We start from the raw sequence: 13,810 nt of genomic DNA on the forward strand, positions 1-13,810 counted from the left end.
TGCATGCGTTGTTACTGCTGTCCGAACAAAATTTACGTCGTATTCTTACAAAGGATTCCAGTTCAGTAACGCCACATTGTGAATGTACAGTTGTATTCCAAATAATAAACGCATATAACTCATCGACCAAAATAACTACTGTGTCAGGCAGAAAAGCATATCGGGTTTTATGTCGGTCGGGCAATAGCTTCCTCTCTGCTAATTTTGATTATGCTGCTAATCAGAGGAGGTGGAACGGTCTCAGCACAATCGCTCAACTCAACAGTTTCTGGTCCAGTTCTGATGAGTGCTTGAACTTCTTCGACAAGCTCATTGCAGTAATCTAGAACAGGCATAACAATATGACGAAATCTTATGATGCAGTCAGATCAACGGCAGTTACCAAATGTTGAATTTTCAAGTATCTTGTGGACCGCGGTGCTCCTTCTTTCGACATTTTCTGAGTTTTCGAGCAAATTTCATTGAAATACAGGATTGCCAACTGCATCCTACAAAAAATGCATAATTGATGAGGCTAGTAATCATGCCAAAATCTGATATAGGTTGTTTTGAATAGCTGAGACACTGCAAGGTACCTACCTGGCTTTTTGACTAAAATATGGTTGTAGTGATATAACTTTGGGCAGAAATGATTGAGGAGGGCATTGAATGATTCACTTCCAGCAGTGTGTCCATTCCGCGATAGATGGCGTATGTCATGTTTCATTCGTGTGGAGTACAGAACATCGCAAATCCTTTCACATGCCAATGAATCTGAAAATGGATTGTCATAATGGTAAACAACAGAATCAAAGATGCTATTCATCGTAACTTAAATTTAGACCTGTATGTATCATTTATATATGCTGAATGGAGCAGTTTGTTTCTTTTTGATACAGTCAAGTAGGCTACTTCATCTTTAAAGGATGTAACGGCATCTACACTATCCATAAATCAAAATCTGGAGTATGAGCAGTTTGTGCAGTCTTGCATGATTCTCAGTGTGCTACCTAAACCAGACTCTTGCACGTCCGACTCTGATTGACACATTGGACAATGTTGAAAAATGCTCACCAGCTTATTTCTGTCCACAATGAAGAACTGGGTCTTCTTGGGGTAACCCTAAAAGGAGGGAACGCGGAAACTGCGGAAAACGCGGAACTCGCGGAAATGGCCCCTAAAACGCGGAAACTGCGGAAAAAGCGGGAAACCTCGATTCCTAAAGCGCTGAAACAAGAGGAAAACGCGGAACAGTCGGTCATTGACCTTTACAGATCACAAAGTAGGCACTAAAACGAGGAAACAGCGGAAAAGGCGGAACGCGGGACAGTCGGTCATTGACATTTGTAGATCTTATAGAAGGGACCCTGAAGTCTAAAACGAGGAAATTGCGGGACACCAATTTTCGAGTGAGGCGAAGTAGGACTCATAAATGGCAAAGAACTGTCGCAATAGTTGAAAATTGAAATTATTAGGTATCTGAGAGTCAGACAGTCATTCCCTAGCGATTGTAAACCTGGCCTCGCGAAACATACCTTGATAACGCGGAAACTGCGGGACACCCTAATTTTGGAGTAGGCTACCAGGAAGATTTAACCTCACAAACGACCGCGAACTGTCGTGATAGTTAAAAATCGAACTTATGAAGTATCTGAGGGCTAAACATTCGGTCACTAACGATTATACATGCCCAGCATGGCCTCGTGGCAAACATCTAGAAAACGCGGAAACCGCGGGACACCCTAAATTTCGAGTTTAAGACAGGTTTGGCCTCACAAAGGGCCGAGAACTGTCGTAAATAGGTAGAAATTTAATTTAGGAGGTATCTGATTGTTAAACATTGGGTCACTTAGACTTGTAAGCGCTGAACATGAACATGGCCTGGTGGAAAGTATCTAGAAAACGCGGAAACTGCGGAGCACCCTAAATCTCGAGTATAAGACAAATTTGGCGTCACAAATGTCCGAGAACTGTCGTAATAGTTATAAGTTAAACTTACATGAGGTATCTGATGGTTGAAACTTGCGTAACTGACGCCTGTAGACACTATACATTGCCTGGTTGAGAATATCTGCAAAACGCGGAAAGCGCGGGACACCCTAATTTTCGAGTATAACGCAGATTTAACCTCACAAACGGCCGCGAACTGCCGTGATAGTTAAAAATCGAACTCATCAAAAATATGAAGGTGAAACATTCAACCACTGACCATTATACATGCCCAGCATGGCCTCGTGGCAAACATCTAGAAAACGCGGAAACCGCGGGACACCCTAAATTTCGAGTTCAAGACAGGTTTGGCCTCACAACGATTATAACGATTATAAACCTGGCCACGCGGAACATACCTTGATAACGCGGAAACTGCGGGACACCCTAATTTTGGAGTACAAGGCAGATTTAACCTCACAAACGACCGCGAACTGTCGTGATAGTTAAAAATCGAACTTATGAAGTATCTGAGGGGTAAACATTCGGTCACTGACCCCGTTAGACGCTGAAAAATAGCATGGCGGAATATATTTAGAAAACGCGTAAACTGAGGGACATCCTAATTTTCGACTACAAAGCAGATTGTAACCTCACAAACGGCCGCGAACTGTCGTGATAGTTGAAATTGAAACTTATGAAGTATCGGAGGGTAAAACATGCAATCACTGACCATTATAGACGCTCAACCTGGCTTCGCGGAAATATCTAGAAAACGCGGAACCTTCGGGAGACTCAAATTGTACTGAATATATATAGAACACCAACCAAAGTACTGTAATCGAAAGCAAACATGAATTCCATTGACAAGTTGTTTTAGTGCCTACTTTGCGATCTGTAAAGGTCAATGACCGACTGTTCCGCGTTCCGCGTTTTCCTCTTGTTTCAGCGCTTTAGGAATCGGGGTTTCCCGCTTTTTCCGCAGTTTCTGCGTTTTAGGGGCCATTTCAACGAGTTCCGCGTTCCCTCCTTTTAGGGTTACCCGTCTTCTTGCTATTCTCCAGACATTCCTCTGAATCTGAATGCCTGCAAATCAATATCTTGGTGAAGACTTGGTACAAATATGATTACACTGTTCAAGTACTCACTCTGACTCGCCATCTAACTCTGTTGGGTGGAAGCTATCATCACTTGACAGGGATTGGATATCACTTTCACAGTCTTCATAATCCTCTCCAGCAATAGGGTTTGGACAGCGATGAAAAGACACTTTGGGTACCGAATATCGCGTATTCGAGCAACCATACGCGACACCAGATGTACCTCCGTGCCGCATCTTCTTCATACCTTCCATATTCACAATCAAATCCAGTATCAAAATCAATCCCAACACGAATAACTATCTGTTTACCACACTGAGCTATACCAGGACTTTAGCCGTGTCACTCACATGACGTCATTTCATAGCTGAATGATTCCATATCCGTTTTTCAGCTTTTCGATTTATAATTTAAATTACTTGAAAACTATCATGTAATTTCAATTTTTATTATTTTATTCATATTCCTAACCACATAACGTACGATATAAGGCAAAGTCATTTTTAAGATGCAGTTGACCTTTAAGAAAGGTCAACTTTTGCTCAGCTCCCTCCGGAGCGCCACTGCGGTGCTGATTTGCGGCATCTCAGTCGAATTTTGCTATAAATTTGACAAATTCCTTAAAGGTCAACTGCATCTTCAAAATGACTTTTGCTTATTTCATACATTATGTCGCTAGCAATATGAATAAAATAATTAAATTGTAATTTCTGCATAATTTTGAAGTAATTTAAATTATAAATCGAAAAGCCAAAAAACGGAAACGAAACCATTCAGCCATGAAATGACGTCATGTAACTGACACAGCAGAAGTCTTGATATTACCTGGTTTGCATTTGCATAAGGTTATCCCTGTTGCTGTAGAATTGAGTGTTTCAGTGTGATCGTGAAAGCAATATGTGGTACTCAAAGTGTCCTTACATCGCTTTCACAAGCCATATGCCGGCAGCCGACCGGACGTCTGTAGCTGAACACTGCCGAACACCGTGAAGACCAAAATTGCGCACAGAATCACATTTATGCGCGGATCACTTCCAACCATCTTGCTTCAATGAAGTATCCGAGATACACAAGCTAGTTGACTACCGAACACAGGCAACTATCGTGTGTACTCCCGTCCACACTTCATTTTCACGGAGGAATACCGGTACTCCTCTAAAGCTACGTACGGTAAGTGAAAATGTATTGAGTCAGCTAGTACTATAAGAGTGTAACTAACCGTTTCTATCAGTATTGACTGTGGTGGTAATGAAAGTAGTTATTGTTTGCACTCAAGTATACATGTAGAATTAAGTGTATGCCTTCAAAAACTTTTGAAGTGGAAGTATTCTAAAATTAAGCCACTTCACTCATTGAATGAAGTAGTGGCATTAGTTACTGAAAAGGGAATATGTAACCAGCTGACTGCATGACCTGATGTTGAGCAAGACATCATCATTGAAAGTTTTTTCCTTTGGTCCCATTGTAAATACCCAATTGACGATATAGTTCTTGAGGCTGCCTCCAGAGCTACCTTCATAGTGGATTTAGTCATTTGTATCAAAGTCCGACACTATTTGTATGAGAGCATCATCAGCACAGAAAAGTGATAATTGCTGTATGAAATAGTGAAATATTATTCCATTTTATGCTAGTTGACGTCATATTTGTATTTGCAACTATTGATATACAAAGTTCTCTAAAATTCTCTACTAGTTTCTGACGATTACCCCTGACGAGAGTCAGCCGAAAATATTCCGGTTCATATCAATATATTATTCAATTGTATATTGGACAACTACAGAATTTTCATCTTTTCGACATTAGATAAGAATTAGAATTATAGGCCACAACTACACAGTTTACCGGCATTTTGTTCTAATTCTAATTCGACAATTACTTAGTTGTCCAAGTCTGCCATGAATGACGTTTTGAAAATTATATGTACAAGCAATTGCTATCGTTATTGAGCTCATAACTGGTCCCCCTCTTTGTAGGAAACCGTCCAACTCTGGCAAGAACACGAAAACATCTTGAACCAAATCAAAAATTTCTGGAACAAACTGGCCCGGCGCTGGAATCCAAACTCCGTCTCAGCAACATGAAAGGCATCGACCACGAACTCGAGGCCAAGAAAAGGCTGAAAGATCAAGTGGACCACGCCGCCACGGGAATGGAACTGGCCAACATCGAAAAGTTGGAAGGCAGGAATAGCGAGACGGGAATGGGAAAATTGAAAGAGGAGCATGAATGCATCAATGAAAAGCTTCTAGAGGTGATTCTGAATTGCTAATGCAGGGGGTTCTTAACCTTGTTAGCGAGAACACCTAAGCTTTTTATATTTTTACAATAAATCCAACATTTTCTACTCTAATAGCTACGCTTTTACATTAGGGTGTTCAAAAATGACTTTTTTTCTCAAATCGTACTGGCTACTTGCGCTAAAATTGTTAGTTTACCTAATTGAAGCCTACGCGCATAATTTGGTTCAATTCCAACCAGTGGAAGTGGAGTTATTGCCATAGAAAAAGTTGGATTTTCAATAAAATAGTATTTACGGTGACCAACTCTTTAATTATTTAATACAAGTGTGCCCACCTTAAATACTATTTTATTCCAATCCAAATTTTTCGACCGCAATAACTCCGCTTCCACTGGTTGTAATTGTGTCAAATTTGGTGAACATCGTTCCTATAGACAACCTAACACGGCTACTGGTTGGAATTGAACCAAATTATGCGCGTAGGCTTCAATTAGGTAAACTAACAATTTTAGCACAAGTAGCCAGTACGATTTGAGAAAAAAAGTCATTTTTGAACACCCCTATGATACAAGTTGGAATTGAGCCAAATTTGATATGCAGTGTTTTTGGCCGAGCTGAAGATTCGATCAGCTAGCCGGTAATATTCAAAAACAAAGGTACTCTAGCGGACACCTATTGTGCCAGAGTCTGGATGATTTTTGAACTACACAATCATATTTGTGTTCTGAGTAGCCAAACTGCAAAATTTCGGCATATGTTCGCAATATGCTCTAAAAATTACATGATTACTAGGGCAGGTTTTTGCTGCGGTCAAGTCCGTGGAAAGTTACATTTATTTTTCACAAAGGTGTACTTAAGTCGCATTTATGGACAAATTGCTTGTAATTGTTTGGGTATGTGAGGCTCGAACCGATCCGTATCCAAGGCACTATAGCAAAACTAAGTGATGGCAATTTCAACCAAATCTATAGTTTAAAAAATTGACCTCACAATGAAAATATACTTTTCAGCAGTCTAGCCCGAAAGTACGTCACATCCGAAAAGACTTCAAAATTCAACGACAGTGATATAATCAAGCGATCTATTTACATATAGTGCAAAATATTTCCATTATAAAGTTAGTTGCATGAAAAATCGAAAAAAGTTGCATGGAAAAAATGGAGAAACGTTGCAATATAAGAATCCTCCAAACAGCTCAAAACCCCCTACTATATAAATTCCGAGTATTTAGGAAGCTGTAACAAAAAAGCTGCAAAAGTTGCAAAAACTTGCCCTAATGAGGACACTTTGGCCCAGCAACAGATCTTATGAATAAGGACAAGTTGGTTAGTTTTAAAAACTCGATTCAAGTCTAATACTCGGATATGCATTGCAACAACTAATTTACAGGTCAAGTCTGCTCTCGACGCAAGCATTGCCGAAGTACAAGGTATTGAGCAGGACTGGATCAGTTGCGACACTGAGATGAACCATATATCGGATTGGACAAAAACTATGCAAGCCAAGGTAACCAGTGCTATTTCAGGCCGACTCAATCGCCAGCATGCACCGCGGGCTTTCTCGGTAGTACAATTTTATCACAGGATCTATCTGCCTTCCTGTGCAAGGCACATTCAGCAAATTTGTTGATCAAAGTTCGTGTTTGAACCGTGGCAATATTCAATTTAGGTCGGCGAAGTCGAGCGTTCGCAGGACGCGCCTGAGGATCAATTCTCGAAAGCTCAAGAGCTGTTGGGAGAGATCCAGGCTGAATCTCACAGACTGTCTCAGTTAGAGGAACGTCTTGGTAACATTGAAGGGTGGGAATCTCCAACCACTCTACACGCAAAGCTGGCCAACGTTCGGAATCAGCGGGAACAGGTATTTTTTTTGATTTCATTTCCACCTGTTTTGGTGATTGGCATCTAGGGCTGTTCAAAAACAACTTTTTGTTCCACATTTTCCTGGCTACTTGTTAAAATTGTTAGGCAGTGTGTAAAAAAATGCTGCACCCCAATTTTGGCTCAATTCTAACCATGGGAAGCGAAGTGATTATAGCAGAAAATTTTTGATTTATTCAATAAAATTAAAATATATAAGTTATTCTCAATTCCTACCGGTGGAAGCGGAGTTACTGGAGTACCAAAATTTCGGAGTAGGGAAAAAAAGGTATTACGCAGTCGAATTCTTTCACTATTTATTATGCATCTATTATCTGCTATAGACCATGATATGAAATCCTAAATTTTTTACATCGATGACTTCGCCTTATTCGGGTTGTAATTGAGCGATAATTGACCTAACAATTTTAGCAAGTAAAATTTGAAGTAAAAAAGTTATTTTTGAACAGCCCTAATCTTGAATGTTGTTCTCAGGACTATATTCATTGCAGTATAATTTATTTACGTGTGCCCCTTATGAAGGCTTTTAGGCACAATAACAAGCATATAAACAAGGATTGAATTGAAAACCAATTTGGCAAAGTATTACTATCTCTGCTTATATGAGGAGCGTATAGTCTCTCATGATAACGGTGTTTCTGGCCCTAATTTCCAAGTATCAGGACAGACAGATGAAACACCAAGCATGTGGTGACTTTACTAATCCTTGAAGACACAATGAAATGACCATCTTTGCCGTCCTGGTCTCGAGTCACGGACAATGACTCTAGTACCACTCGAGTCAATACACAAATTGACTCGAGCCGAGTCATGACTTCAGTCATTACAACCCTGGTGTGATCGGTCGTTGTTCCCAAATTCTCACGACATGGGTTCCTGAACCTTTTGTTACGCAGACCCCTAAATGTTTTTATCTTCGCGTACCCCCAAGAAGGAAATTCTTCGGTATAATATTTCTAAATTAGATTAGAATCAGTATTACTGAATTTGCCAAAACTATGAAATAGAATTAGGTTGAGTTCATTGTCGTAAGCACGAGAATGACAAATGTCTGTGCACAAAGATTGGCTCGTTTTGCACCATTCAGTTTTCCTGTATCACTTTCAGCACCAGAAATTAGATAATAATTACAATTAGAGCATGAAAAATTTAAAAAATTAGATTTGAATTCAATTGTCGGCACTGGGCTTTAATTAGTCTAATTTGACCACTTAAAATATCTCGTTGCTTAGGTCTGGTGCCAGTAGAGGACATTGCATGCTGACTCTTTTGCTGCAATTCTCAATATTCTTATATATCATAAAAAAGTAGCCATTGGGCAAACAAAACGTTCTGGAAAAGGGCCGTGTCGTTCAGAATCTGTCTCGACATGAAACTGAATAATCATTATGCTTTACGATTGCTCTCGCAAATTTCTGAATTCCAAAATCTGCCGATTGCTATCGAAAAACCAAATTTTTGGAGTTAGGATCAAGTATCTGATTTGTCGTGAATCCAGGATTAATCACTCTGTTTCAGCCAATTCCCTGCTATTTTGACTGACCTTTCACGTACTCCAGTTTAATAACCCCTGTCTTAAAGAGTTTAAATTCATATTCAGAAATTCAGTCACAGTCTGGAACAAGTCAAACTCGGGCTGACGACCCTACAGCCGGAAGCAAAACTTCTGAAAGATCCGGCCAAGGCTCATGCTAAGAAACAGACGCTCCAGCACAAGTAAGGACGCGATCCCGTTATAATTTGCTCTCTCCTGTGTTACATTTCTCCTTTCCCAATGTCCTTAATGTATTTCTCATTTCTTCATTTGTCTCTGCCTTCTTTTGCAGGTACACGGACGTTATGAACAGGACCAGGAGCAGAAGCCACAATTTCGACGAAGCAGTTTCCAAGTGGCAGCAATACGAGAAGAAATTATATGCAGTCAAGCAGTTTATTGATAGGTAAAACGCGATCCGAGTGCTTGCATTTGTGGAGTTATTTTACTTCTCGAAAATCGAAAAAAAGTGGAAGTCTAGTGTCACAAATGGACGTTTGCCTATTTATTACATGATTCAAAAGAAATGGGGAGAGGACGTTATATAGTAGGGCATACACCGACTCATCCGTGCATATGCATTATGCATACCATGAGTGCATTATGTACAAATATAGCTTTGTAAGGCTTTCTAAGTCTTGGGAATTATGATGTATGGGATGGGTAAGATTACAAATGCAGGACAAATCTATATTGTTTCAAATGCAAATTTCTGTAATTTGGATCTTTCGTTTCAATCATTTTCATCGCCATAAATCTTTGTCGTCTGAATTTGCTTTTAATTTGATTGTCACCTCAATTAGTATTTGCTATGCCAACGATTCAAGAACTGTCCTTCCCACACCTAACGTCAGTTTTGTGCCTCCCTCCTCCATCAATATACTTATAATTTGATTTGTAGGTGCGAGTGTGTTGTAGCTGCCGACAACAGCGCCTTGCCCGGCGACCCGCAAAAACTCAAGTTGGAACTACAAACCGCTGACAAGTTATGGAACGAAGTACCCATTAATAAAGTAAATATACATCTTTCTATTTCTGCTAAACATTAGCCTACCTAAAGTCTCCATCTTTGTGTGACATCTGGCAATGGAATTGCTAGGAAAATAACTTTGTATCTTCTTTTTGGCTGTGTTTCATGTCAATCCATTTTGTTCAGAATGCGTTGCAAGATGCACGCGAATTCGTGGACGAAATCGATAAAGTCTCGCCGGTTGATACGGAAACGGTTTTGCCTGAAATCAATCAAATGGTGAGAAAGTCGGTGTGTCGTATGTTTGAGGAAAGATACTACAAGCGGACTTATACCAGGGATGTTTCTTAATATTAGGCAGCAAATTTTGGTACAAGAGAATACCTCATATCAATATTAGCACCATGTAGTTTGGTTGGAGAGCTCTTTGGGTGTACAGAACATCAATAAACCATTGAATAATACATTTGGCTGACACTCGCCATGACATCCCGGGTTGTGCCAGCAGAGGGATCTCATTGTAGTCTAAAAATAGTACATTGAGCCTAAGACAATGTGGTTGCCGCGATCAATCATTTTATTCTCGTGCCGTTGTATTTGGTGATATGATTGTTGATATACAATGTTCTCTCCAATTCTCTACTAGTTGCTGATGATTACCCCTGACGAGCGTTAGCCAGAAATATTTGGGTTTATTTCAATACGAATATACTATTCACTTGTATATCTTTATCAGTTTTGTTGTATGTAACTGGTCATCAATGATAATTACATGGAATGTGATGGATATATGAAGGATAACCATTGTGTTAATTTCTGTTTCAGGACGCAACTTCAATGCTTCTTCCACCGAGAAATTTTGACGATCCATTTCCTCAAACTGTAATCTCGCAAATGACCCAGCAAATTCAAATCATATACGATTACCGGGGAGGCGAGTGGCGCAGTGTGTAAAACGACTGCGCGACGACACCAATGGCCGCTGGTTCGAACCCCAGTTCGGGCTAGTTTCCATGTGTTGGAGGCTTTCTGGGCTCCTCATCGCTGATCCCGCTGTATAAACAGTGTCTTCGAAAACGCCCAGACACACAGTAAGCCACGCTGTACGAAGACGGCACCAGAGACCCGTTGGATGGATGGATGGATGTGAGAGAGTCTGACTGATGAATGAAAATGAAAGATCGAAGCACTTGCAAGCGAAAGAAGATGTGAAGATACGAAGTCATTGAAACTGAATACTTGCAATATCAATGTCGTGATGCAAAAGGCCACTAATGGCGATAAGCGTCACTGAAATGTTGTGCATTAATAATAATAATAATAATAATACACGATTACCGTGCTGAATTGGACCGAAACTGATTTACCGTGGCGGAATTGTGAAACAAAACAATATACACTAGACCAGTGCTTTTCAACCTGTGTGATGGTTCGCACCAGTGTGAATGAAAAAAATATCAGTGCAGATGACGAGCGTGGGGCGAACGAAAAATCCGGACGAGTGGGAATGAAAATTGTCCATATTTCTCACTATTATCACTATTATTCCGACGTGGAATAATTCAAATAAACACGATATTAAGTACAATGAGCACGTAAGTTTTATCGTTTGGAAGCAATTCTAAAAACTTGTTGGTAGCTAAGCTTTTCTAGTTCACAAGTGAGGAACGCTCCCGATGCGTGCATAATGCAAAGTTTGAGATAGCATTTCCGTGCAAGAGGAATACGTCACTGCATGGAAAAAAGAAGGAGTTCAATCGGTATCAGTTGCTCACTTGCTCGGAACTATCCACCGTGTATGGATATTGTATACGGACCTTGTAGGAATGTTGGTAATAGTAGCTGATGCCAGCGTTGACATTTGGCATATTTGAATGCAAAATATTGGAATTTTGCCACACATTCATGTTATGGTTAACAGTAGAATTTAGCGTTTCTTCAGCTATAACAATTAGCACATTAGATCTATAACAAGTTTTGTTTACTCATGTACCTAACCAAGGATTAGAGGCTGCTATAAATAAAATTAGTGTAGGCACATTAGTGTCTTACGTCCAGTGAATATTTATCTTGCATCACATAGAATTGCTAAGTCACTGGGCAGTTTATCTACTGACCAGTTCAATGGCCTGTTTGTAATTCGAACTCCACTATTTAGGCTCAGACACGCTTTCCTGTTCTTGGACTGATGATCTCAGGCCAAGTCTAGATCGTAAAGGCGTATGCCTATATATAACATATTGGTGATTCCACTAAGGTTGCTGATCCATAGCAGAGATGTATAGAGTTCTATATATCCCTGATCCATAGGAAAAGTTTGCCTAGTTCGTGTTTGTACTAAAAGCTTTGTAATACTCCGAACCCTACCGGTTTAGCTTGAGCTGTGAGCCCCCTCTGCAGAGCAAAATAAAATCCACCAAGCCGTATGTCTTACGATATTCCTTATGCAGCCTAATTTAAGCTTAATTAGACTGCTGAACCTTATTACTCTTTATGTATAAGGATATGTGGGATAGTACTTTGGCATTATTTCAGTCAGTCTTCCAATATTGTACGATTGACCGCTGAGACCAATTCCGCCGTTGGCTACCCGGGCCGATATAGCTGTGTGTTAATCATGAATCTCATGTGAGTAATAATTATTCAAGAAGGTTAAAGTGTTGACTTTGACACCACAAGGATGCCGAACGTTGTTATTGAAAGATATGTTGATTTGTGTACTGCATAGATAAAAAGTAAATGAACCCTATAAGCTTATCCATAAACAACAGTCATCAATTACTCGGATTGTGTGGGTTTGTATAGCAATGCATTCCTGATTTTAACGCCCACCGTACCATCCAATCGTCTAACATTAGCGTTACCATATTTTGGAATTGGGAAACAAGGACTAAAATTTAAAGGTCAACTGCATCTTCCTGACAACTTTGCGGAATCATGTTCAGAATTTTTTTTCATTACGAAATTACCGACTTTCCGTGTTTCAACTCAATCGGAAATTGCCCTAATTTTGACTGAAAGTTCCAATATTGGCATGTTTACAGAAAAAGCAGAATGTGCATTGTGACGTCAAGTGAGTGACACATATTATCAACACCGTTCACAGCTGCTGTTTGTGTTCTCGCTGTTTTTATTCTAGTCAGTTATGGCCGAGGTTTCCATTGTAACGGATTTGCCAAGTGATATTGAGACTGAGTCCGAGTACTCGGATGTCGAATGTAAGTATCATTTTTGCACGTACTTACAAAATTACCGTTTAAATGCCGGATTGGTTCAGGTGTTGATGCGCTCGATCCCACGTCCGTGGAACCCCTTGCAGCTTCATATGATGGGTCATGATCAGCCTAGATTGCTCAGCGCAAGCCACTCGTCGATACTACATGAGATACAGTTATATATATAGTCTGTAGTGTAATAGCTCGTTTCAGTCATGTATCTTGATAAGTTTTTGCTGTAAGGAGGTTCCGAGAGTTACTGACAGAATTAAAGTGTATCACAGAATTGCCAGGATGCAATTCAGTGTGTCTGGACGTTGACGTATTGCAGATGTCCTACTATGGATATCAACAGGAATATGGCCGCATAATAATAACATCGAGTTCAATGCATGAATGGGATGAGTCTCTGATTCGGTTGCCAAATACTTTTCTCGCACTAATACACTTGTTTTCACTTTTCAGGAAGTTGAAACATTCTGCCTACAGAAATTGTGTTCACTGGGAATGGGGATTCTGTGGCAAAAACCAGCGGAAAATCCTGCCTGCATGCGTTGTTACTGCTGTCCGAACAAAATTTACGTCGTATTCTTACAAAGGATTCCAGTTCAGTAACGCCACATTGTGAATGTACAGTTGTATTCCAAATAATAAACGCATATAACTCATCGACCAAAATAACTACTGTGTCAGGCAGAAAAGCATATCGGGTTTTATGTCGGTCGGGCAATAGCTTCCTCTCTGCTAATTTTGATTATGCTGCTAATCAGAGGAGGTGGAACGGTCTCAGCACAATCGCTCAACTCAACAGTTTCTGGTCCAGTTCTGATGAGTGCTTGAACTTCTTCGACAAGCTCATTGCAGTAATCTAGAACAGGCATAACAATATGACGAAATCTTATGATGCAGTCAGATCAACGGCAGTTACCAAATGTTGAATTTTCAAGTATCTTGTGGACCG

General features: G+C 40.1%; 2 protein-coding genes and 2 long non-coding RNA genes across 4 annotated transcripts; 2 read left to right on the plus strand and 2 right to left on the minus strand.

Annotated features, from left to right (window-relative positions):
* Nucleotides 1-76: 76 nt before the first annotated feature.
* LOC145459829 (uncharacterized) lies at nucleotides 77-415 on the minus strand. Its single transcript, XR_013921566.1, has 2 exons — nucleotides 383-415; nucleotides 77-322 (listed from the first exon to the last, which is right to left on the minus strand). It is a non-coding gene; the product is annotated as an uncharacterized LOC145459829 (long non-coding RNA).
* Nucleotides 416-4,920: 4,505 nt separating this feature from the next.
* LOC145459853 (uncharacterized) lies at nucleotides 4,921-8,850 on the plus strand. Its single transcript, XM_080338375.1, has 4 exons — nucleotides 4,921-5,262; nucleotides 6,640-6,756; nucleotides 6,919-7,143; nucleotides 8,731-8,850. Exons 1-4 carry the CDS (start codon nucleotides 5,089-5,091, stop codon nucleotides 8,848-8,850), a joined length of 636 nt encoding a protein of 211 aa, XP_080194501.1. The 5' UTR covers nucleotides 4,921-5,088.
* LOC145459814 (uncharacterized) lies at nucleotides 8,286-10,015 on the plus strand. The gene is made up of 4 exons (XM_080338341.1): nucleotides 8,286-8,846; nucleotides 8,957-9,070; nucleotides 9,566-9,677; nucleotides 9,821-10,015. The coding sequence occupies exons 2-4, from the start codon at nucleotides 8,970-8,972 to the stop codon at nucleotides 9,983-9,985; spliced, it is 378 nt and encodes a 125-aa protein (XP_080194467.1). The 5' UTR covers nucleotides 8,286-8,846; nucleotides 8,957-8,969; the 3' UTR covers nucleotides 9,986-10,015.
* Nucleotides 10,016-13,471: 3,456 nt separating this feature from the next.
* Nucleotides 13,472-13,810, minus strand: LOC145459834 (uncharacterized). The gene is made up of 2 exons (XR_013921571.1): nucleotides 13,778-13,810; nucleotides 13,472-13,717 (listed from the first exon to the last, which is right to left on the minus strand). It is a non-coding gene; the product is annotated as an uncharacterized LOC145459834 (long non-coding RNA).

Source organism: Botryllus schlosseri, unplaced genomic scaffold (assembly GCF_051294905.1).
Source record: "Botryllus schlosseri isolate E-star unplaced genomic scaffold, Bs_hap1 Bs18a, whole genome shotgun sequence".
Taxonomy (NCBI): Eukaryota; Metazoa; Chordata; class Ascidiacea; order Stolidobranchia; family Styelidae; genus Botryllus; species Botryllus schlosseri.

What these genes read in the sequence shown, in the direction of transcription:
- LOC145459853 (XM_080338375.1), top strand. Translation starts at nt 5,089, where the DNA reads ATGAAAGGCATCGACCACGAACTCGAGGCCAAGAAAAGGCTGAAAGAT. An exon ending in TCAATGAAAAGCTTCTAGAG is followed by an intron (nt 5,263 to 6,639) that starts GTGATTCTGAAT and finishes ACTAATTTACAG; the next exon opens with GTCAAGTCTGCTCTCGACGC. An exon ending in TTTCATTTCCACCTGTTTTG is followed by an intron (nt 7,144 to 8,730) that starts GTGATTGGCATC and finishes ATTCATATTCAG; the next exon opens with AAATTCAGTCACAGTCTGGA.
- LOC145459814 (XM_080338341.1), top strand. Translation starts at nt 8,970, where the DNA reads ATGAACAGGACCAGGAGCAGAAGCCACAATTTCGACGAAGCAGTTTCC. An exon ending in GTCAAGCAGTTTATTGATAG is followed by an intron (nt 9,071 to 9,565) that starts GTAAAACGCGAT and finishes TTTGATTTGTAG; the next exon opens with GTGCGAGTGTGTTGTAGCTG. An exon ending in ACGAAGTACCCATTAATAAA is followed by an intron (nt 9,678 to 9,820) that starts GTAAATATACAT and finishes CATTTTGTTCAG; the next exon opens with AATGCGTTGCAAGATGCACG.